At 38.4% G+C, this 25,000-nt stretch overlaps 1 protein-coding gene across 9 annotated transcripts in view; it reads right to left on the reverse strand.

Moving 5' to 3' along the window:
- Window positions 1-25,000, reverse strand: part of LOC126995627 (ras-specific guanine nucleotide-releasing factor RalGPS1-like) — a 131,416-nt gene that overhangs the window by 12,985 nt on the left and 93,431 nt on the right. For 6 of the 9 annotated variants that reach the window (XM_050855349.1, XM_050855350.1, XM_050855345.1 and 3 more), the window contains 8 exons: window positions 17,133-17,265; window positions 12,564-12,751; window positions 11,820-11,966; window positions 8,315-8,414; window positions 7,876-8,039; window positions 7,408-7,550; window positions 6,717-6,942; window positions 3,689-3,913 (listed from right to left, as the gene is read on the reverse strand). In XM_050855349.1, the coding sequence (XP_050711306.1) occupies window positions 3,689-3,913; window positions 6,717-6,942; window positions 7,408-7,550; window positions 7,876-8,039; window positions 8,315-8,414; window positions 11,820-11,966; window positions 12,564-12,751; window positions 17,133-17,265 (1,326 nt within the window). Of the gene's footprint in view, window positions 1-2,942; window positions 3,015-3,688; window positions 3,914-6,716; window positions 6,943-7,407; window positions 7,551-7,875; window positions 8,040-8,314; window positions 8,415-11,819; window positions 11,967-12,563; window positions 12,752-16,073; window positions 16,133-17,132; window positions 17,266-19,008; window positions 19,102-25,000 lie in introns of those variants that run through there. The other 3 variants (XM_050855353.1, XM_050855346.1, XM_050855352.1) reach the window with 3 other exon arrangements.

A 25,000-nucleotide genomic window follows, 5' to 3' on the forward strand; every position in this document is an offset into this window, starting at 1 on the left:
GATCTCAATGTACACCCAGGTGTTGAATACACCTATAATTATGTTAAGAATAGACTAAGATCCCTTGTTAGTGAGTCTGTTACCAATCAGCTTGCCTTGAGGTGTCAGGATGGTAGTCCCTCCAGCATTCACTATGCCCAGGTATCAAGTATCTGCACCCACACTTATGGTAGGCTTAGTGCATCCTATGATTTGGTGGTGATGCGGCTGAGGCTGGGCTACAGATATTACTGGGAGGTCAGTGGGGCTGACCCTGTACCTTGCCGCTTGTGTGCCAGGCCAGGGGCTCACACGCTCAAACACTGTGTCCTGCAATGTTCAGCTATTAGTGCCTACTGCCCACAGGGCCACTGGGACCTGCCTGGGCTGGTGGGCTGGTTCATTAACAATAATGTTCTTTCAGTTGTGCTTAGTGAGTATCCTGCATTTGCCTCTAGATTGTAGTCCATATGTACAGTCCCTTATGTCTGCTCCCTTGACTAAATCAAGGCCTTTATTTTTTTTAGCACTTGTCCCCTCCCATTGTATCTTTTTAGTTTCCTGGTGCTACTTACACATGTATCCTTAGTTGTATAATCACACTCTGTACTGCCTGGGGGTTGGGATGGCATGCTCCTCCCTTCTCCTTTGTTGTTTTACTTGCAACAATAAACTATCAGTCAATCAATCAAGACACGCTATGTGTCCTTAATAGACAGGGATCATTGAGGTAAGACAGACCTTCTTCATAAAACTGCTTACTTTGTTTGATTGATAAACACAAACAATTTATGGATAATACTGAAGAGATATTGAAAAGATTGGTTATTATTCGATACATATTTACAAGTGCCTGTTTTTCCATTTTGCACTTATCTTTTAACATTCTTACTTTACATACAAGTTCAACAAACACTGAAGCACATTCAAGTTTGAAATTTCACACTTCCTTAAGTTTTAAAAATATACTAGAATATAACAACAACTAGATTTATGATGAAGAATAATAATAAAGAAATATGATGCATGAACTTTATACCTGTTACCCCTCTGAATGTTTCTGTTAGGGATGGGCAATTACCATTAATTTGAGTACCGGTAGTACCGGTACCAGGTACCAGGTACCGGTACCGGGTACCGCGAGGAATCGATTCTTCGCAGTACCAGGTACCAGTATCGGGTACCGGTACCTGGTATCGGTACCTGGTACCGCGAAGCCTCATGATCACTTGGGTTCCGGGAAGCTTAATGATCACTCGGCACTGCGCATTGCCGCTAGTACCGGTAACGTTTGGATCTTAGTGACGCTCGGCGCTCGCCCGCCTCCATGTGGTATGGGCCCTGTGTGTAGACGCTGAGTCACTGCCCCGCTGACCGTCTCCCGAAGTTCCCACCATTTTGTCCTGCTTTCCGTTTCCATTATTTTATTATTTTATTTATTTATTGGAGTTACTGGATAATTCTTCATGTCCGATTCTTTTTCTTTTTTAGGTTGCTAATAAACATTTTTATTGTTATTAGACTATGATCGAGTAGTCGAGTACCCATATCACCGAGATATCCACTCACTGAGTGGCGATTCTCTCTCTCTCTCTCTCTCTCTCTCTCTGAATGAAGTGATTATTTATTTTTTCGATAAAAAAATAGCGTGTATAGTTATTATGGATGTACTCGATCATAGTCTAATAACAATAATAATATTTATTAGCAACCTAAAAAAAAAAAAATCGGACATGAAGAATTATCAATAAATCCAATAAATAAATCCGAGCAACTGGTACCGGTACCGAGCAATCTGGTACCGGTATCGTACCGTTTAGCTGGTACCGTTAGTACTGGTACCAGTACCTGCCCACCCCTAGTTTCTGTCTCTGCCATGTTTGTTTACATCTCAAAGCAGTGCCATCGAGTCTATAAGACAGACCAATTCTGGTAGGTCCCAGTAAATATTAAGTGCTTTGAATGTATTTATTTGAGTTATCTGGCCACAGGGCACAACATAAACCCATAAAAATGTTAAAAAAATATTAGGATTTTTGGGCCTGGAACAGATTAATTTTTTCTACATTAATTTCAATGGGATAAATTGCTTCCTAATTTGAACATTCTCAATTCGAACAGCCCAAATGAACCAATTAAGTTCGAATCACGAGGTACGACTGTATATATATATATATATATATATATATATATATATATATATATATATATATATATATATATATATATATATATATATATATATATATATATATAAGCACGGATGAGAAAAATAAGTACAAAAATAAGCAAAAATGATGAATGGGAAACTAAGCCCCCCCCCAAAAAAAAAATAATAAAAAAAAATAAATAAATAAATAAATAAATAAGACAAAACAAACAATGAGAAGACTGAAAATAACCAAAAATACATAAACCTGGAAATAGCTTCATGGTATAGGTAACTGCTGAAAGTAAACATATTGGAAAATACCATATTTGTGCCAAAACACACTTGTCACATTTCCTCAATCACCAGGTTGTAACTAACCCACAGCCATGCCTCCACATCCTCAGCATCACGAGAAAGGGTGAGAGCCTCATCATTCAAATGCCACAATAATACAAGTCCACAGAAGCAGGGTGTAAAAGGCAGTGCACACAAAAAAAATCTTCACATGAAGGTAACACATTCACTTTAATATCCATAACTAATCCAAGCATAGGTGGTGCCAGTGCCCAATTCAAAAGAGTAATTCATATAGGTGTTCAAGGCAGCCCATGAATACTCCAATGAAAGTGTAAATATATGCCATAACATGGATGGATGCTGGTGGAGGAGGAAGAGGAGGAGCAGGGAAGGGTGGGGATGGGATGGGATCAGTAATAGCATCAATTGTAAAAATGTTGCAAACAAAAAATAAAAATGTCAAATAAGAAAAATAAATGAGCCAACTCAAGTTAAGCACTAGTGCAAGACTCACCCGAAGCGGTCAACCCCTTGAGTTTGGGGCTCGGAGCGGTGGAGATTGCGTGGGAGACTCATACTCCGAAATCTAGCATGGCAGCAATGTTTGGGATGAGGGGAGTTTGCAGCATGAGTGGCAGGGTTTTGTGGTAGGAATAATTAATCTTAGCAAATGTGGGCAAACTGGTGCCTTAGCTTTACCTTAAAGTGGTTTGTCTACTATAGTGTTATACTGATTGCTATCTCAGGTTTGCAGTTTTAGTTTAAGAATGACTTTGATAAAAGGCCATTAATGACAACCAATTCTGCCCATTTGCCCCTCTAATTCACAATTGGACACTTGCCATTTGTAGTACCAAGCCTGTTTTACTATACTGTATGCTAGAATGGCAAAAAAGGGGGAATGCTCACTCGCAATACATGAACAGGGAAGCGCACATAACAAAACTCAATTCTTACACTAAACAAACAAAATAAGTGAGACACCACACTGGCAGCCATATCATTGTTTAATGAAGGAATTACACAGTAAGTAAAACATGATTATATTGATGAAAATATGGTAATAAAAAGTGTATGTATAGCTTAAAAGCTCCACAAATAACAAAAATATTGTGAAAGGTGCACCAAGTAATCAACAGAAATTTTAGATTAAAATATTTTTCAAAAATTCAAACACTGCAGTGAGGCAACCATAAAAAAATTGGCTATAAGAATAATATATAAAGGATTTGGTAAATAAAATTTTAAAGTTCAACTCACTTAGTTCCTAGACTTCGAGCCTTCCTGTGTGTTGGGACAAACTTGGACTGTGAACCATGCGCTGGGCAGGAGTAAGTGGGTGGGGGAGCTGGTGGTCGACCCACACCCGGGCGGGAAGAGGGTGACACGTTGAGCGAGCTGATCCCACCAGCAGCGTCAGCCACACTGTCTTTGCTTGCACTATTGCTGCTGCCTGGAGTATTGGGCTCTAACTGTAAGGACAGCCTGCCAGAGAAGAAACATGGCATTTTAGTTTTACTATCACAACATGAAGTATGCCAAATATACTTGTGTGAAAGTGAGTCTTGGTAGCAAACAGACGCGTGGGCATGAGCTCAACACAGAAACTGCTGTGTCAACAATGGCTGGCAGTGCCAGGGACTTGAGAGATTTGTGTTATGTCTGATGATTTTACGGGCGAGAAGTGGATTGGATGTTGTTTGTGTCCTAAGTGAAGTCTGTGTGAAATGTGTTCATCTGACGGAATTAAGCAGGATAATATACATAAAATAAACTGGAATTGTACACCATGCCTTCACGAGGTAGCTCTGGCTGCAAGCATTGCGGGAAAATTGGATGAATTTAACCCGGTAGCTGTGGGGACCATGTTTCTTAAAGGTCCCTCTAAGCGAGAAAAATGAGAAAAAATCATCACTCACGCAAACCATTTCATAATATGTATCAACGTATTTGTGATCAGTTTATGCATCACCTATTTTGGGGGGTCTTTATCATGGCACAAATTTGGCCTGGCGCTGATACACAGTAAAATCACAAATTTGGCTCGTTGCTGCTAACAGGTTAGCAAGAATTATCTAAAGGAATATTAGTTGTGAAGGATGAAGTTGAAAACCGGGCATTCAGTGTGAAGGAGGAACTGAGTGAGGTCGCAGGTGTGCTCTGCGCTGAGCAAGCAGATCTAGAGTCTGGGGGGTGAGGTTGGGCTGATGTTGCAAAGCAGAGGAGGAAAGTAAAGAAGAATCTCTTTTTCGTCAAGGCCTCTGATCAAGATAAAAAGGCAAGTGAGATGCAAAATGAGGTTTCCCATGCATTTCAAGGCATTCAGATTACTGATTCAAGATTCACAAATGGAGGCAACATTGTTATGAACTTTGATGATGGGAATACTAGGAATGAAGGAGCTCAGAAAGTGGAAAATGTAAAGCGTTTGCAAAAAAAGTGTGGGAAAATTAAAGCCAGAGATCATGATTTGTAATGTGCATAAGGAAGAGACCCAGGATGAGATAATTGATACACTGTTAACCCTTTCATTGCTAAACGCTTGCAACGAGCACTAGCGTAACTTGCCAGTGGTGCTAAACGCTCACTGCGTGCTCCAGTCGCACTCAAATTTCCCACGAAAGAGAGTGTTCCAACACTATTTCTCACCCCACAGCATTGCCAATTCAGTGGGCTTTCCACGAAATTTGGTGGAAAATCATATCAGCCTAGCGCGGAAAAGTGCAGAAAATCTACGGACGAGCAACTGGTGGATGTTGTTGACCAATATGGCGACATTTTTGCATAGCTTCACCTATTACATGACTGATATTTTGACCAAATAGTTTTAAATTTTGCAGTTAGCAATACTGCCCTGCCAGCACCCCATCATTAGGAGATCTATTCAGTAGTTGCCTTATGGCTGACCGTCATGCACATATAAATGTACGTCTTCACAGGCAACACCCCCTGAACGTGCCTGTACGTTCGCAGGAGAGGCTTACATCACCGAACCTTATAGATCTTGGCCTCCTCTTTCCAATGGTGTTTTTGTTTTTTTGCTGTGATAAATAGTTTTTGAGATACTGAGGTTAAAAGAGCGAGCACTAGCGTCATTTGCTGGTGGTGCTAAAAGCTTGCTGCGAGTGTCAGTCGCACTCACAGCAAAAAACACCCCTTGAACGTGCCTGTACATTCGCAGGAGAGGCTTACATAACCGAATCTTATAGATCTTGGCCTCCTCTTTCCAATGGTGTTTTTGTTTTGTAGCTTTGATGAATAGTTTTTGAGATACAGTGGTTAAAATAGATCTCCTTCCCCCGATGGGGTGCCCAAGTGCGCCTGGGGGGATAGTCTCGTTGCAAACACTTAGCAAGGAAAGGGTTAAACAGGAGTGAGTTCCTACACTCAATTCAAGGAGTTGAGGGGAAGATTTTTAGCAAGCTTGTTGCAGGTGGCACAATGCACTATATTTTGAAATGTAATCCAACTGTTAGAGAGCTGATTCATAAACATCATGACAAGATAAAACTAGAATGGGGAATGTATACCATGAGAGATAGATACAATGCAATTATATGTTATCACTGTCAGAGATATGGCCATCTTGAGGCCAACTGTATTGCCAAGAACAATGGAGAAGCCCCAAAATGTTACATATTTGCTGGTGATCATAAATCAATGGATTGCACCATGACTGAGAAGAAATTCCTCATGATATCTATGGAAAAAAAAAAAAAAAAAAAAAAAAAAAAAAAGGTCATCTTGTGTTATAGAATGAATGTTGTAGATAATGACTCAAGGATGGCAATGATAATAAGAAAACACAGTAGACCTTGTAGTATTGTAAATATTATTAGAAAATTAAGAACAATGCACAGAGTCCTGACGCCAGCGGCCAAGGCAAAAACAAACTGACGAGTTCTGTGCGGTGATTGGCTGCCTATGACATAGCTAATAAAAAAATCAAGAGAAAAAAAAAGGAGGCATGGCCGCCAGTAATATCTTATTGAAACAGACCATAGTTAACGTATATAACAACCACTTTACTCGAATACAATAATTTATTCTTCTACAGTTGGCTTAATCCATAGCTAGCATGGAACTGTGAAAGAAGAGTTGCCGTAAAGAGCAAGAAGGGAAAGAACAAAGTACAAAGGTTCCTTGGGCGTAGGATGATAGGAAGAAGATTTGAGATTTACAGCATCAATAGTGTGATATTCTGGTAAAGCTGATGCCCAATTATAGTTTTAAGTTTTAATATACGAGTGATTGACTGTGATTCTAAAATAGATACAAGACAACATACTTGTAGTGATCGTCTTCTACAAACTTCTGAAGTTCCTCGATGTATCTGACAGAGGCAAGGTATGCCTGCACATGCTGTAGGTGTGGCAGAGCAGAGTAGTCTGATCTTTGGTAGTCTGCCAACACCCTTAAAATGTTGTTCATCTTTAACTGTCGCTGCTCAGACTCCAGACCCCCAAAATGAGGATGAGCCATGTCGATGTATACGAGATCAGTGAGGAACAAACCTGTGGGTGAAGTAAAGACATGTATAGTATAAAGATTTTTTATAGTGATATAAATTTGACCCAATACATCAGTTTATCTATCTGTTTCCACAACCATCAACTCTATGGTAGCATCTTGGAAATAATGCAAACTGCAATACTCTATCTATTGGTTTTAAAGTTACAAAGAAAAAATAAATAAAAAGTCAAGATGAATGTATTAATCACTGGCTGTGGGAAGGAAACACAATGCCACTTTTTTCCCAAATATCTAGTAAAAATATTGATGTTCAAATTTATACAGTAAGCCAAAAAACAAATATTTACCTTTGTTGGTTCTCAAATTGCATATTTAGAATTGGAAACATTTTTTTTTTCAACTGGCCCTTAGGGTTTTCTAATAAGTCTCAGACACACCTTATTAGTTATGCCATCACCAATGTGCAAAACCTAGTTAATCTGATCAGTTTTGTTGCCCAAACTCACCAAGGTAAGGTATCATGGGTAGCTTGAGACTGGACACATGACTGCGTAGTTGTTCCCAGTTGTTCTTGTCGCTAAAAAGTTCCGTCATGCGCTCAAAATGCTGTCGATCCTTGCGAGAGAGGGCAGCCCAAGTTTTAGTTAACCTGTTAGGAAATTGTGTTAATAGCTTAAAGTCATAGCCATGATTTTACTTTGGTTAACTATAGGGAAACATGTGATTCTTTTTTTCCCATTATAAGATATATATATATATATATATATATATATATATATATATATATATATATATATATATATATATATATATATATATATATATATATATATATATATATATATATATATAGGTAGGGCTGACACATGGAGTAGTACTTATCTATCAATGATAGTCAATTATAAGTATGACAAGATACAGGATATTATTGTATGTGATATCTGTGCATCAGAAAAAGTAACATCAGATTTTACCTGTAAATTGGGGCAGATTGAAGAGCACTGACAATGGCAAATTGAGAATGGAAATTGTGAAGTTCATTGAGTTTTTTTGCAACCTTTATAAAATGAGTCATCATTTCGGCTCGATGCTTCACTCCTCCAGCATTTAGTATCTCTCGCACCACCCAAAAGCTCACCTGAAATTAAGAGTAGTTTTAAGCTTTTAATAAATGCATATATACAAATTTGATCTCAAATACAATTCCACATGGATAAAATAATACTGGCAAAAGCTTTAAGTTTGCTTTGCTATGTGGCTTTAAAGTGAATATTTCAACATACTATTTGCTTAAAACTTCATATATAAATTGAAAACTGTTACTGTATCACATGTGATTTAAAACTATGCTTAAAAACATTAACAGGCCATGCAAAGTTTTATTTTCTTGTACATAATAAATAATGTGCTTACATGATTGAATCTACGAGTGAATTCAACAACATTTGGAGAGGATTTTAACTTGTCCTTTTTAGTCCATCCACATGAGGTGAGCTCCTCAGGAGTGATTGCCCTGCAAGAATGGAAAAGAACAATATACTTGGTTAATCACAATTATCAACATCACCATTTCCAGCACGCATCAGAGGTCTGAGGTCTTCTGGTGACTGTCACATTTCATTCACTTTGAATAGGAAATTCATCCAGGGACCAGATTCACTAATAGAGTTAAGGCCATCATAAATGATTATAGTCACTATAACATTACTGACAGCTATTAACTAAAAATTCCTATGATTCACTGTCTTTGTAAGTTATGATACTGCAAGAGTTACCATAATGGCAATAAAAATATAAATAGAGTCATTTTTAGCCACTATGCAGTCCCTGGCAAGAAAACAAAAAATGTGTTCCTGATATTGTAAAACACATTACCAATGATAACACACTGATGTATATAAACACATTCCTCAAGGTATCCATTTCACTGAAAATTTATTTTCTTTATTTTTAGGCCAATTATTATTATTTAATTATATGTTAATTGGGGTTGTTCCAAGATGGGTATGTGCAATTTTCAGCGGAATTTGAAGTATGGTTTTTCAGTTTTTACATTTATTGCAGTTTTTTCACCCTTAAATCCTACAAAGAAATTCATAACTAATGTTTGAAGATATATAGAGCAAAAATTTGGCTCCAAAATTTACATCTTTTTACGCTCTTTCTTTTGGTGAAAAAACTTTTTAGATATGTTCTGAACTTTTGAAGTTATATCGCACTATGTGCAAGCAACTTTAGAATCGAGAAAAAGACACTTTTCTTAATCGTGATCTATATCACTTTGTATGAACGGTGCTGGAGGCTGTATAGGTCTCAGAGAGTATTCTGCATAAAGTATTACTCCCAGGCATCCAGTCCCCTTCTTTTACAAAGATATTATTAATTCTTGATGGGGGTATCAGGAGGTGCCAGTTCCCCCTCAACACCAGGCTCGGATGTTGTAGTGGCTATAGAAATTCCTCATGTCTCTAGCTGTCTACTCCTGGCAGCTATAGTGCATACTCTCCTCCTCTGGGCCTTTTTAGAAGGTCGTGGCATATTTTCAAGCACTGTGAGATTTCTGCAGGGAAATGTTGTATACCAACACGTGACAAAGGCGGGTTGATAGCTAAGATGTGTGAGGAAGCAGAGAGCACCCCACGGCTCTGACTCACGATCCGGAGTTGCCAGCTAGGAATGAGCGAGTGGTGTAGAAAATTTCAACAAAATCGGGGAAAAAAACAATTTTTGGTGATATTTCTGCTAAGAGTACCATGCATAAGCGCATGCAAACTCAGCACTCCAAGACGCGCTGCCGTGGTAAATCCGGGTAAAACATTTTTTCCGACCCAATTTATCTACTTACATATATGATAGTATACCATTGGAAAGGCCATGCTTTCTATATTTCTACGGAATTTTTTTGCAGAAAAAGATTTTTTTGAGGTAAACCCTTGAAACGGATACCTTAATGGATTGGTACTCCTGACCAAAACTCATATTTCTTTAAGTATGTCAACATTATTCATTATAATGCAAGATGGTTTTGAAAAGCCATATACATTTTCTGAGACTGAAGTATCATTGTCACACCCAGGGTACTTTCATGCATGAGCGGGAAAAGGAAATAATAAATCTATCAGCATATATTCTATGGTTGCAATGTAGTAAACTGAAATACATTACTGGTAAAAGAAAGAAAAAGAGAGAGAAACAAAATGTATGTGAATATATAGCTATATAACTATAACTTTATGTGTGTGTGTGTGTGTGTGTGTATATCTATATATATATATATATATATATATATATATATATATATATATATATATATATATATATATATATATATATATATATATATCAGAGCTGGGCACTTTCGATCATCAGTCCAATTGTCCGATCGTCTGATCTGTTCGGAACAGCAATTGGCGATCGGAATGCAAAGATTGGATCATCTTTGTAAAAGGTAATCGGACTGTGGAGATCGGAGCTTCACAAACTAACTTCCGATCATCGATCACAGAAAAGAAAGTAGTCAATGTTGTCATGGCAACAAGTGACTGTGGACTTCTTACAATTATTTTTATACATGTTGCTAAATAGTTACTTCAATAAGCGTCTTTATTTATAAAATTAAGTGATAATTATTGATCGTTAATTTATTTAATCCTGGTAAGGTAACGTGAATGAGATGTGCAGGCGCAAAGTCGCTTTATTTGCTTGGCAGGACTTGTTACACGACGTCACGACAGTGTGGTGTGGGCTGCAGTAGTGGGCCTCCGCTCACTCCAGTAAACGAGTGGCCTGCCCCAGTTGTCAGTTCTCAGACCTTACTATCATTTCCAATTGGGGTAGAAGGAACCTTGTGTTCATCAATGCCTCGAAAACCCAATTTCTCCACCTATCAACTCAACACAATCTTCCAAACACCTATCCCCTATTCTTCGACAACACTCAGCTGTCACCATCTTCAACACTAAACATCCTCAGTCTATCCTAAACTCAAAATCTTAACTGGAAACTTCACATCTCTTCTCTCACTAAATCAGCTTCCTCGAGGTTGGGCGTTCTGTATTGTCTCCGCCAGTTCTTCTCCCCCGCACAGTTGCTATCCATATACAGGGGCATTGTCCGCCCTTGTATGGAGTATGCATCTCACGTGTGGGGGGGCTCCACTCACACATCTCTTGCTCTTGGACAGAGTGGAGTCTAAGGCTCTTCGTCTCATCAGCTCTTCTCCTATTACTGATAGTCTTCTACCTCTTAATTTCTGCCGCCATGTTGCCTCTCTTTTTATCTTCTATCGATATTTTCATGCTGACTGCTCTTTTGAACTTACTAACTGCATGCCTCTCCCCCTCCCGTGGCCCCGCTGCACGCGACTTTCTACTCATGCTCATCCCTATACTGTCCAAACCCCTTATGCAAGAGTTAACCAGCATCTTCACTCTTTCATCCCTCATGCTGGTAAACTCTCGAACAATCTTCCTTCTTCTGTATTTCCTCCTGTCTACGACTTGAACTCTTTCAAAAGGAGGGTATCAGGACACCTCTCCTCCCGAAATTGACCTCTCCTTCGGCCACCTCTTTAGATTCTTTTTGTGAGCAGTGAGTAGCGGGCTTTTTTATTTTTTTATTATTGTTTACTTTATTTGTGCCCTTGAGCTGTCTCCTGTTGTAAAAAAAAAAAAAAAAAAAATAAATAAATAAATAAATAAATAAATAAATAAATAAATAAATATATATATATATATATATATATATATATATATATATATATATATATATATATATATATTACATAGCGTCATTATGAAAGACTGGAGGGGGAGCAGCATTCTCAAAGACAAATTACAAAACCCTACAATTCAAGTTAATGCCTCAATATTTTTATCTTTTTTTTTCTGTTTCTGAGTTCCATAACATAGGGACGTACTTGAATACTGGGAAGTCCATTCGGGTGATCTGTGTTGCAAGATCTTCAGGTAGCACACGCAACACATCCAACACTGGGGGAGACTCAGTATCCTTTCCTCTAGCTGGCAAACTGGCTGACTTGTGACTGTGGATTCTTGGTAGTGTTCTTGGGAAAAAAGGTATTACTTGATGAACATATTATACATACAAAAATGTCTATAAAGATTACAATTATTTAACACCATGGTTGAGTCTCACTACTTGTGCAATCTGATAAGGAAAGTTAGCACAGAGATATGGGTCACAGTGCACATTCATGAACTTTGTTGTTTAAATCCCAGCACTGTGATGATTACAAGCTTTCTATCTCCCACACATTCAAGTCTTCAAATAATCATCACTTATATTTAACATATGTCAATCTTATACTTTTACATTTACCAGCATACCCTAATTGAAAATATAAGCAGTCAGGGTATTTTGGGGATTGTGGACATGATCCCTCACAAAAACTGTGGTAACTGAGTCTTTATTTCTATCTATGTGACCAGCAAGTCATAGCTCAGGGAAGTAGACTTTCCTGCCTTCCATAGTTTCAAATTTCCTGCACTAAAAGGGTGGCACCAGTAAGAGTATGCAGAAATAAAAATATCTCCCTGCCTTCTTGTGGAAAACTGTGAGCTGACACTTGCAAGTGTGTATGGGGCCTTTAAAAAACATGTAAATAAACATGCAAAGATTTAAAATAAAATCTACAACTTACCCATAACTATATGCAGCTTTTGTCAATGCCTTCATGCTGTCACTTGTGTCGTAGTATGATTCTTGAACTACCTTTCGGTACACAGAAGATGGGGGAGAAGTACCACGAGCACACATGGGCATGGCCATGTTCCTCCCACCCCCACAACCACTGCTGCGCTCCTCGTCATCATCGCTGTCCATCACACTCTGCAAAACACCAAACCACTCTCATAAACAAAATCAGTGGACATACAAGAATATATATATAGATATATATATATATCTATATATATATATATATATATATATATATATATATATATATATATATATATATATATATATATGGCAGTAATTGGCCTAACAGCTTTTTTGTAAGTTGCATGTAGAACTTCAATCTGGACATACTTTGGGAAAATTAGGACCAAGGATGAAAGGGACTGTTTTTATTCACATTTTGTGGTGATATCAGTTTATAAACAACATGAAAATGTGGTTCATCAATGCAATTTGAGCCAGGAATATGGATCAATATACTACTTTTACACATTAATATTCTTAGAATATAATGTTAATGAATAGGTAACCTGCAACTCATAATCAGAGAAGTGCGTATGCGAGAATCAAATGAATCTGAAAATAAGGGTATGCTGCAACAAGCACATTCATTCAATCACTGCAAGTGGAAAAAAATGATCTGAACCAATATGAGTGACTAAAATACCAAATCGTGGCCCAATTAATTAGGTACACATCTACTAAAATAAATTTCAATGAAAGCAGCAAACCTATAACTATTATTTTTATTATTGTCTGCCCCCAAGGAGGGTAATTATGTTTTCATAGCTGTCTGTCTCTTCTGATTTTTGTTTGTCTTTTACCAAAATAACTGGTAGACAATAAGCATGAGTACTTTCAGTCTGTACAAGAAAGCATTGGGAAGCGGTTTGACACAGACCGTGAGAGTTTAGTTTCCTGCATCCTGCCAGGGTAGTTTGGTCACATACCAATAAAAAATGGTTGAATGATGGTGGTCATTTAGAAAATAACATTTTTACTAATATGGCAAGGCTTCAATAACCTTTGGAATAAGCTTTAATTTACCCCAGGTTCAAGAAACACCTCTCACAAAAAAGGCCTCACTTTTCTTCCAGTGGGTGCATTGCAGCATTATGTCAGGTATAAATCAACAATAATATTATAAAAAAAAAAAAAAAATATATATATATATATATATATATATATATATATATATATATATATATATATATATATATATATATATATATATATATATATAGATAGATAGATAGATAGATATAGATATATAGATAGATAGATAGACGAATGATATACATCTATTTATCTATCTGTCAATCTTTATCTATCTATATTTTGATACCACATGCCAGCTCCTATAATACTTTACTTCCATAATAAATGACATTGCATTTACTACTGATCTCATTTGCCTAAACAATGTAGAGGTATGCCTAAGACTTGAATCAATCAATAAAAAAATATATTGGAACCAATCTGTACAGGTATGAGATATTACTATTTTTTATTGATTGATTCAAGTAATAGATAGATAAAGATTGATAGATAGATAAATAGATGTATATCATTTGTCTATCTATCTATCTATCTTGATTCAAGTCTTTGGCATACCTCTAGACAAATAATATACATCTATTTATATATCTACCAATCTTTATCTATCTATCTATATTTTAATACCACATGCCATCTCCTATAATACTTTATTTCCATAATAAATGACATTGCATTCACTACTGATCTCATTCGCCTAACTAAACAATGTAGAGGTATGTCTAAGACTTGAATCAATCCATAAAAAAATATATTGGAACCAATCTGTACAGGTATGAGATATTACTTAAATGCAAGATATAAATTATGCATACATAAATCAGGATACATCGAGATTTTAAGCACTAAATCCATAAGATAATCAAAATATATAAAGTGCTTGAAAATATTGGAGAGCAATCATGTACATAAAAATAGAAATTCAATTTCAATGAATCTCATTCATAATTATATGAAAAAAAATATAAAAAAATAAAAAAATAAAAAAAAAATAAAAAAATAAAAGCTAAGTGAATCGTGCATCTGAGTTAACACCTTTACTCAGTGTAGCAAAAAAAATCTGAATAATGAGCATGGATGAAAAAGACTATATTATCTGGCTGCAGGTAAAAAAAATATATATGTAAAGGATTTTTAATTTCCTTGTCAGTTTTCAATTAAAACAAAACCCTGGGAGATTTGCTAAAACATTAATAGTCTTGTCAGTCAGCTTGCAGAGTGTTTAAACAATTCAGAGGGGAATGAAACAGATGGTTATTATTAGGTAAACCACAACATTTTGGAATTACACTACCCTCATGGAACAAAATCCTGAGGCAGCAGCAATGCGGTAAGGTTACCTTTGCCAGAGGGTCAGCAGCATGTGCTCATGTGTTCTCAGTCAAGAACAGAGGAACTGTATAAACATCCTATAAGGTGATTTTTGGAGCAGCTCACTGGAGCATAAGGAGCAGGAAAAGACCAGAAGGCTGACAACACTCAAGGCAGCACAAAGGTTAACAAGCTTTAAATGCTGGGAATTCTGTGGGGGCCGACATTTTGTTATGAATGGTGACTTCTACTCCCTCTATCAACATGATAAAATGAAATTTTCCGATGTCTAACTAAAGTCAATGACATTCATAATTCCATTCATTATTATTAATTATGAACGTGTTGAGTTCACAGATGCAATGACAGTACATAGTACTTTAAGTGAATGAAAGTCAGACATACCAGCTGAGAACAACACATTGACTTCTGAATCAGCTCTACGTGATATATTAGTTCACACCATATGAGCCGAGATTAATGTCAGGTGAGGGTGTCCTCCAGGGAAAAAATTCGATAAAAGTTCCATAAGTTGGCATTATGAACTCTATGTGAAAGGAAAAGATTATTATTGTCTGGCTGCTCCAAGTTGTGGCAAAACAATCACTGCAAGTGTTATTCATTAGTTGATATGAATGTAGCTCTATTTATGATGAATAGATAAAAATAAAGTGTACAAAAAGTTTAAGGAAACGTGTAAAATATTTCCTGAAGCAAAGTAACAAACTGTTGCACTCATTGCCTCACCTATTTCTAAACTTTCCAGACTGACAAAATACATTACTGACATTTTCTAAAAACTTGCATTTTTAGGTATATTTGGAAAGTTATAACCAGATACAGTATGTAAATTTTAGTCAAATTTATAGGTTTTGGCTTCTTTGCAAACTGACAGGGAAATTAGTAAAATAATCAGAGTTTTGGTTTCTAATCAACTGACTGGGAAATTTGCAAAATGACCAATTTTGCAAAAAAGAAAAGACTGTATGGTAACACACACACACAGATAAGAAAAAACTTACAGGTGAGTGAATAACTAAATGGATTTAACAAGCAACCATCTCGGTATAATATCTGAAAATGTCAACTGGATGAGACACCATACCTAGACGTAACCAATGTCCTGAATGGAGTTGATTGTAGTGTAGTCCACTATCTATAAAACTGTGAGGAGGAAACCTTATGTTATGTACATATATTTAGTAGGCTACAATGATGTTCTGTCTCACTCCTTATGGGGATTTAAAATGGCTATGTACAATCGCTCACAAATGTCTGTAATATGAGCCCAGGTTTATAATCTAAATAGAGGTACACACTTGAAAGGGTTAGTTGTCCTTTATTTGTCAGAATGGGATGAAATTGTAAAGAAATTATGATAGGTATGTGCAGAAAGGCATGCATATTCAAGCTGTTTCCCAGAATCATTGTACATCACCCAAAGTTAAGAAAATACACGAGGAACTAAAGCATAATACAAAAAATTCTAACTGTTAAACTTGGAGGAAGTTGAAATAAAAAACAAACAAACTATTGAATAATAAAAGAAAATATAATCTGATACATGTATGAAGAAATTTAATTTTCAGCAAGAAAACAATGGCTATAATGTTTATTAAAAGAGCAAAGACTATACAAAAAAGGATTTTCAGGTGTGCCAAGTGTTTTTTTCAGATGACAATTTGACATTTATTAATAAAGAGTTTTTAACTTGATTCAGAAGATAATCTGTTAATGTTCAGCACCTAAACCATTTGTTGCTTTGTTCATGTGTATGTGTAATTTGTCAAGGCATGAAAAAGTGCTGGACTTGTGATCACCAACCAGTACCCTCCTGACAGCTTTGGAGCATGCAAGCTGATCAATGGTTATTGCAAGGACCTTGACACAACACACCTACCCCCATCCCCTTATTCAAATGGGGACTGTAACCGCTCTTTATCAGCAGCGCATGTCTTTGTATATACCTAACTGTAGCACTGAATGAATGTGTGTGTGTGTGTGTGTGTGTGTGTGTGTGTGTGTTCACTCACACACACACATTACAGATTAATGACAACAAAACACTAAAAACTACAAGCACTGCATGGAAACACTTACAAGGGATGGGGATGGGGATGAGCACAGGTGGTGGTAATGGTGGGGTGGGGTTGGGTGTCCTTACCTCATTGATGCGGAGGGCAGCAAGGCTATCACAGGATATGTCTCTAGGCATCTCGGAGTACCTCATCTTCGTGCACGGGTGTGACTCTTCCACTGCCCTTGGTCCCGCCGCTGACATAGGCTCACCATCAACCCTGCAACATTGTACACCCCACATTGTAATGAGGGAATACAGGGGAGTACGACGACAAAAGATATACAAAAGTGGTCAACAAGGGGCACAGGTCTACAGGTGTTATACAAGAGCACTGGTGGATATGTTGTTAAAGAGGGGGTGCAAATGCAGGATGGAACTGTGGTTGTATTACTGGGAATGGATAATGACTAGAAAGATACAAAACCATATATTGTGTAACAAAGGGTTATATTCAGTGCTGTAGGTATATATATATATATATATATATATATATATATATATATATATATATATATATGTATATAATATATATATATATATATATATATATATATATATATATATATATATATATTATATAGAGATATATATATATATATATATAGATATATAGATATATATATATATATATATATATATATAAGGTATACAATGTTAGCATGAATGTGAACATAAGGTACATATGACAGTATAATTAGATGTGAAAAGATACCTATTAAAATTGCTAAACTTGAGAATTCACATACAGGAAATACACTGATACATACAGTATAGGTATTTCTAACTTAGCAACAAAAATGGAGTACACACCTACAATAAAAATATACATGGATGTTAGCATATCACATTCATAAAAATATAAAAAAAAGAATAATAAAAAAAAAAAAAAAAACTTTGGTATTTTTCTATTGCATTCCTAAATAAAAGGTTGCCGAGCATGTTTGCTGTGTGGCGGTGATTATTTTAAAGACTCCATTTATGACATTTCACTGGTGTGTGTGTGTGTGTGTGTGTGTAATAATAATAATAATAATAATAATAATAATAATAATAATAATAATAATAAAAATAAATGGGTTATTCATTTGTTGGCAGCCATAAGGCTGAAGATACACAAAATACAATGAGATTTATATGATGAGTAATGGGGGAAGTGGGGAAGGGTGATTGGTGTGTGTGTGTGTGTGTGTGTTGGGGTGGAGAGGTCATGTGATCACGGAGGTATTTATGGCCTAAATGACGGTATTGTGCTAAGCCGGTATCTGTCCGTGCGAGCTCTGACTTTGACGAGAATATTGGGGTGTCTTGTGGGGGGAGGGAGGGGGGGTGGAAGGATGCCGAATTTGATTAGGTTTATGTCGTATCGGTCCTGAAGGGTGGGCAGATTCAGCTGGGTGTGTGCGTTCTCGTAGTGGGTGTAAGAACTGCCCAGAATCTGTTTGCAAGCCCGCTTTTGCACTCTCTAGTTGGCGCTGCTGGGTCTTGTTGATGGAGGAAGCTCAAGCAGGAGAGGCGTAGAGGAGTCTGGGGAGGATGAAGGTGGTGTACAGGTCCTTGAACGTCCTTTGGGGGGCTCCCAGTGCTTTCATGCGCCTCAACATAATATGTGTGTGTGTGTGTGTGTGTACGAATTTCTTTCAGATGTCTTGGTGAGAGAGAGGGGGGGAGGGGGCAGGGGAAGGAAAGGGTGGGAGGAGGTACGCTGGGAGGAGAGGAGAGGGCGGTTAACCTTCCCGGGAACGACCTTGTCCTCGTTCCCATTCCAGAAAGCCATAGTCTGGAATGATGTCTGGGTCAGGAACGAACGCCACACACGCAAGGAGCCGAGCAAGACAGATCCCCTCCTCCCCGTTCTTGTTAGTCTGCGTAAGAGCTGATGAAGGTGGACTTGCAACATATACGAGTAATACGATGCATTGAGAGAACACACAAAAAAGAAGCAGTCGTTCCCCTTTCTCACCGGTAAAATTCAACACGTGTACGCCCGCCTCGAACCCCTCGCCCGCCGACCGCCGCCGCCAGAGACAACAGCCAACGGCGCAGAGAGAAGCGTATCACACATTTTTTTTCATATATAATTAAGCTTAATTAATCTAAACTATCCTAATTTGACCTGTGTCCTGCTGCCAAAATGCGATAAACGGATGTAAACTGACATATCCCCCTAGAACATATTTTAAGGAATCAGTATTTTACGAACGAGTTATTTGCGACGGAAAGCAATACAGCAGTGTTGTATGTGCACAAAGTACTTCAAGTAGCTGCACAAAGATGCCCTTCGCAGCGAGACGGGCGTGCTTCTGGAATACCTCCCTCAATCCCCCTCTTGCCGTCAAAGGGTAACCTCAGACTCTGGGCGATAGAACGTCCAGATGACTGCTTTAACAACTATAAATAGGGAGGAAGTGATTCAATGTTGACAGACATGGCTTGGGACAGAGCAATGCCTAGGTGAGTGGATCTGTGCGCCGTGAGTGGCTGCGTCTTTCTTCCTATTTGTAGTTTCTACACTAAAGTCTTTTAGGTCAGGCTGTAAGTATTTCCTTAGTTTTAGTATCACAATACGTTAAATAAGTTCAGCATTGCATCTCTGCACGCCTATAGCTTCTATTTACTTTCTGCACTCTATAATATATATATATATATATATATATATATATATTATTATATATATATATATATATATATATATATATATAATATATATATATATATATATATATATATATATATATATATATATATATATATATATATATATATATATATATATATATATATATTAACACCCTCACTGTTGCCAGGGACTGTGAGAAAAGATAAAATTTGCAAAACAGAAATCGAGTTTCCGAAATTGAGTTGGAAAACTTGTGAAATTTTCAAGTAGGTTAAATGTCAGGGGGGGGGGAAGAGAGAGAGAGAGAGAGAGAGAGAGAGAGATCGTTTCCTGGATATAAGAACAAGACATCAGACATGTGGGGCTGGGGAGCGACAGGGAAGAGGCGTGGCCGCGAGGTAACAGGTGGTGGTGGTGGTGATGGTCATGATAATGATGCATGGTGAAGGGAGTGGTGGTGATGATGGTGATATGTGACGATGATGGTGGTCGTGTTGGTGGTATGTGGTCGTGCTGGTGGTGTATGGTCGTGCGTGGTAGTATTAGTGGTGGTGATGGTGGTGGTAGTAGAGGTGCGTACCCATTAAGCTAAAAGTGGTGGAGAAACCAAGGACCTTCACGCACTTAAAAGATTTCTTGGACTCGAGTTTTTTTCTTGCATAGTATCTTAACCAGCATGTGTTCTATTGTTTATGATTGATTTTCCCTTGGTGCCCTTTCTTGGATCACAACAACAACAATAATAATAATAATAATAATAATAATAATAATAATAATAGCTAATAATAATAATAATAATAATAATAATAATAATAATAATAATAATAAGTTATCTTCACCATGCAGTTCGGTAAAGTTGTTGCTCTTCAAGTGTTCCAATATTTTCAATAGCTATTTTCAATACTAAGTAATTTTCCACTGATTAATACTTAGTTATGCGCAACGGTTAGATATGTTTCAGTGTTTTCAAAATTATTCGGTTATCTTCATCATCTACGTATTAATGAATTATTTTTCAACAGCTATGCACTTGATTAATTTGAATTTCTAAGCATTATTATTTTTTTCAATTACTATGTTTCGATATTATTATACTTTTCCTGGACCAGTTTTCAATCACATTGTATAACTTTGAAACGCACTGAACTGATGTTGGTGGATTTGACAAGTCGGTCGCACAGCCGCGGCGACGCTATCAATTACTAGTACAAAGTCCAAGAAAAGACAGGATAGTAAACGTCAAGCAGCCAAAACGGTTAATAATGTAGTGATGAGTATGGTTGGCACTACAGAGCGGAGAATACCTGGCTAGTGGCTATTTGAGAACTGGTGGAAAGAAAGATCGAACTCTAAGCAACTAAAATGAAGTTTACGTTAGGCCTATATAATAGGAAGGCTTTTTCTATTTTTTCTCTAAGCCGAGGAAGAAAAAAAATCAAGTATAAAGCCTAGAGAACGAAGGAACTTGTGCCTCCAAAACGTACGAAAGCGGAAGTGTTTCAGGCTTAATAATCCTTGAGTTGACCAGCAAACAACAGCGCTGTACTGTACATGCATACCAGCTTGCAACTGGAGCCTGGCAGTGACGCGGCAGCCAATCACTTGTCGTGTTATGAAACCTGATGGGCTTCTAGAATTTCAGCCCTCAAAACAATAACAATAACAATCAACAATAGCAACAGCAGCAACAACAACAGACTATATGATTCGACTATCGTTCATAAAAAAAAATTGTAAAGGAAAAAATTACCTGTTCTACATAAATAAAATAATAATAGTACTGATATTTCAACTTCCATCTCCAAGTGGAAAAAGTTGCGACCGACTTCGATTTCTCTAAACAAGGAAAAAAAATCTGAATGAGTAAAAGAAATATCTTGTAAATCCATGACAGTGGCTTCAACGTCAAACTCTAGGTTAACAAAACACAATTATGAGAACAGAAAAACTACTACAATAAAAGATAATGTCAGAAAAAAATATATAACGTTTACCATATAGACGATAATGTACCTTCATCGGTAAGTTAAATAACAGATAAAAAACACACATACCAAGATCTATTACATTGCTTACACACATTAATAAACAATGAAAATAAAAGAAACCTGAGTGTACAAGCGCGGGATTACAGTAAGCAGTTTAGAAGTGCGTGGCAGTGTGGCAGCATGAGCGTGAAATGGGAATAAGCGTTCACGTTGACTGGCGCGTGGCTGGTACTCTGTGACCTTGGGGTGGCGGAGGGGACTGTGGGTGGCGCGCGTACTCCTACAACTGCAGAGAGAGAGATAGGGAGAGAGAGAGCACCCGACCAGTCAGTATAGGGGAGAGAGCGAGCCAGCAAGTCACCCAGTAAGAGCCAGCAGCAGGACCCTCCCATTACGACTGCTGATACCTGCTGATTATCGCCTCCTTCACCGCCGCCACCACCACCACCCGGGCGCCAACTCCCTCTCACGCAACAGTAAAATAACGAGACACCAAACCCTATGCATTTCCCGCGTGCTGGGGGATGATATATTGCCTCATAAACTATATAAACGTAACTTGTGATCCTCTTTCTCTTGTATGTTCACCATTTCTCCCGATACAAGAAGAGCCACCATCCCCCATCACACTGCTCCTCCTCCTCCTCCTTTCTTTCTGTTATGTTCTCTTTTTTTCTTTTCCTCTCCTATTTTTTTCCTCTCCCTTTCTCTCATCATCAACAAACTATGGCTCTTCTTCTCCTCTGTTCTCTTTTATCTTCCTCTCCTCCTCTCTTTTTCACTGCCCACTTGAAGGGTAAAAAGAGCACCACAAACACTAAACTAACGCGACTTTTCTATATCTCTCTCCTTTCTCCTTCATTTATGCTCTTCTCTCTTCACCATCTCTACCACCACCTCGAGCTGCATCTCTTCTATCCCCCCCTAATCTCTCTCTCTCTCTCTCTCTCTCTCTCTGATATGAAAGCTTCGAGGCGTGTGGGCGTGGTTAGAGGTTTCAGGGAACGGCATGTATGGAGGAGAAATGAAGGATGGCAGGTTGGGGGTGGCGGGGGGTAGGGGGGGCTGAGCGGGGGTGATCGGGGCAATAACACAGCCAGGAATCCTAATAATATTAGAAGTGTGGGAGGAGGAGGAGGAGGAGGAGGACGAGGAGGCGGTTGCTGTTGTTGTTGCTGTTGTTGGTTGTGATAATGGGAATGGGATTAGGTAGCGATAACATTTAGATAGGTAACTGAAAGGCAGTTAGGTAGGTAGAATAGGTAAGCAGGGAACAGATAAGTTTAAGTAAATAGGCAGGATTATGTAGGCGGGTGGGTTGGTAGGTAGGTAGGTAAGTGGGTGGATAGGGAGGTGGGTAAGTGTTGAGTGGTCACTGAACTCTCTCTCTCTCTCTCTCTCTCTCTCTCTCTCTCTCTCTCTCTCTCTCTCTCTCTCTCTCTCTCTCTCTCTCTCTTGTCATATCGATTATTCTCACCGCCAGCCTCTCTTAACTTCCACCATTCCCCAACCCCTATGCGCCCCCTTCTCTCCTCTCCTCTCCACCACTTCCAACCCTCCTACCCTCTACCTCTCCTTTCCGCCTTCTCTCTTCTCCACTACCTCCAACCCTCCTCCTCCTCCTCCTCTTCCGCCCCTCAGTTGCTCTCTGTGGTCTAGCGGTCGTCTGCCATGGAGGAGGAGGCTGTTCGTTCGCATTCTCTTTTTGCTTCCGCATCACTGAGTTCTCCAAAGTTACATTAAGGAAGTTGTAATTAGTTTTCCGTTGATGAAGGAGAATAATTCACCGCCGCATAACCTGGACGATGAAGGAGCAATAGAAAAAAGAGAAAAAACATCAGATTTAACTTAGCGAATTATGCGTTTGAAGGGAAACTGTAATAATAAAAAGTGAAGCGTATGAGATATCTTTAGTGTGTGTGTGTGTGGGGGGGGGGGGGGGGTAAAGCTTTCTCAATGCAAAATATTGTAAATTAACTCTGAATAAAATGCATAAACAAATGGAAATAGTTAATCCATTTGAAGAAGATACCAAATAGCGCTAGATTGAAGACACACACACACACACACATAAACAGTCCCCGTAGGTAGTTTTAGAAATAAGATCACAGAAATACGTGGTGATATAATTATGGCATCTACCTCAGTCCCCCTCCCCATCCACCCAACACACATACAGAGAGAGAGAGAGAGAGAGAGAGAGAGAGAGAGAGAGAGAGAGCGTTATTGGCGTGTCTAATTTAGTCAACCCCCCCCCCCCTCCCTTACCGCATTCCGTTTTCGTCCGGCCCCCACGCTGACTTCCGCCCAACTTAGCGAACCGCCCTGCGCGAAATGTAAATTCCACCTGCATTATAGTGTAACCTGGCACGTGGCTGCAGGGGGGGGGGGGGGGTAAGGGAGAAGAGGGAGGAAAGAGGAGGAAAGAGACGGGTGTACAAGAAGACAGGCTGGGAGAGGGATTTAATAAAGGCAGTAAAAGAGAATATGTAGAAGAGGGGATAGAGAGGAGGGAAGAGACGGGAGCAAGAGAAGATAGACTAGGGAGGTAAATAAAGGGTGAAAAGGGGATAGAGAGGAGTAAGAGACAGAATAAAGGGAGTAGAGAGGAGGGAAGATGAAGGAAGAGAAGAGTAAAAGAAGACAGACTGGGAAGGGAAACGAAGGGTAGAGTGATAAGATAAGGGAGGAGATGAGAGATGGAGGAAAGAAAAGGAGGAAGATTGGTAAGCAGAGAAAAGTGACGGGTAAGGAAAATAAGACCGACTGGGAAGGGAAACGAAGAGTAGAGGGACTAGAGAAGAATTAATTGAGTGATAAGATAAGGGAGGAGATGAGAGATGGAGGAAAGAAAAGGAGGAAGATTGGTAAGCAGAGAAAAGTGACGGGTAAGGAAAATAAGACCGACTGGGAAGGGAAACGAAGAGTAGAGGGGATAGAGAAGAATTAATTGAGTGATAAGATAAGGGAGGAGATGAGAGATGGAGGAAAGAAAAGAAGGAGAATTGGTAAGCAGAGAAGTGACGGGTAAGGAAAATAAGACCGACTGGGAAGGGAAACGAAGGGTAGAGGGGATAGATAAGTCATTGAGTGATAAGATAAGGGAGGAGATGAGAGATGGAGGATAGAAAAGAAGGATGATTGGTATGCAGAGAAAAGTGACGGGTAAGGAACAGGGGGAGGAAAGAGAGAAAAAGTTACAAGGTCTGGAATGAAACGGTCCCAATAAGTGAAAAGAGAACGAGGGGGAAGGACACTGGATAAGAAAAGATGGTGAGTGAACAGTTACAGGAGTGGGGAAGCGGAGAGGCACAAATACGGGCTAGGGAAGGAGGCAGATGAAGGGT

The sequence above is a fragment of the Eriocheir sinensis genome, chromosome 8 (genome assembly GCF_024679095.1).
Source record: "Eriocheir sinensis breed Jianghai 21 chromosome 8, ASM2467909v1, whole genome shotgun sequence".
In the NCBI taxonomy this organism is placed as follows: domain Eukaryota; kingdom Metazoa; phylum Arthropoda; class Malacostraca; order Decapoda; family Varunidae; genus Eriocheir; species Eriocheir sinensis.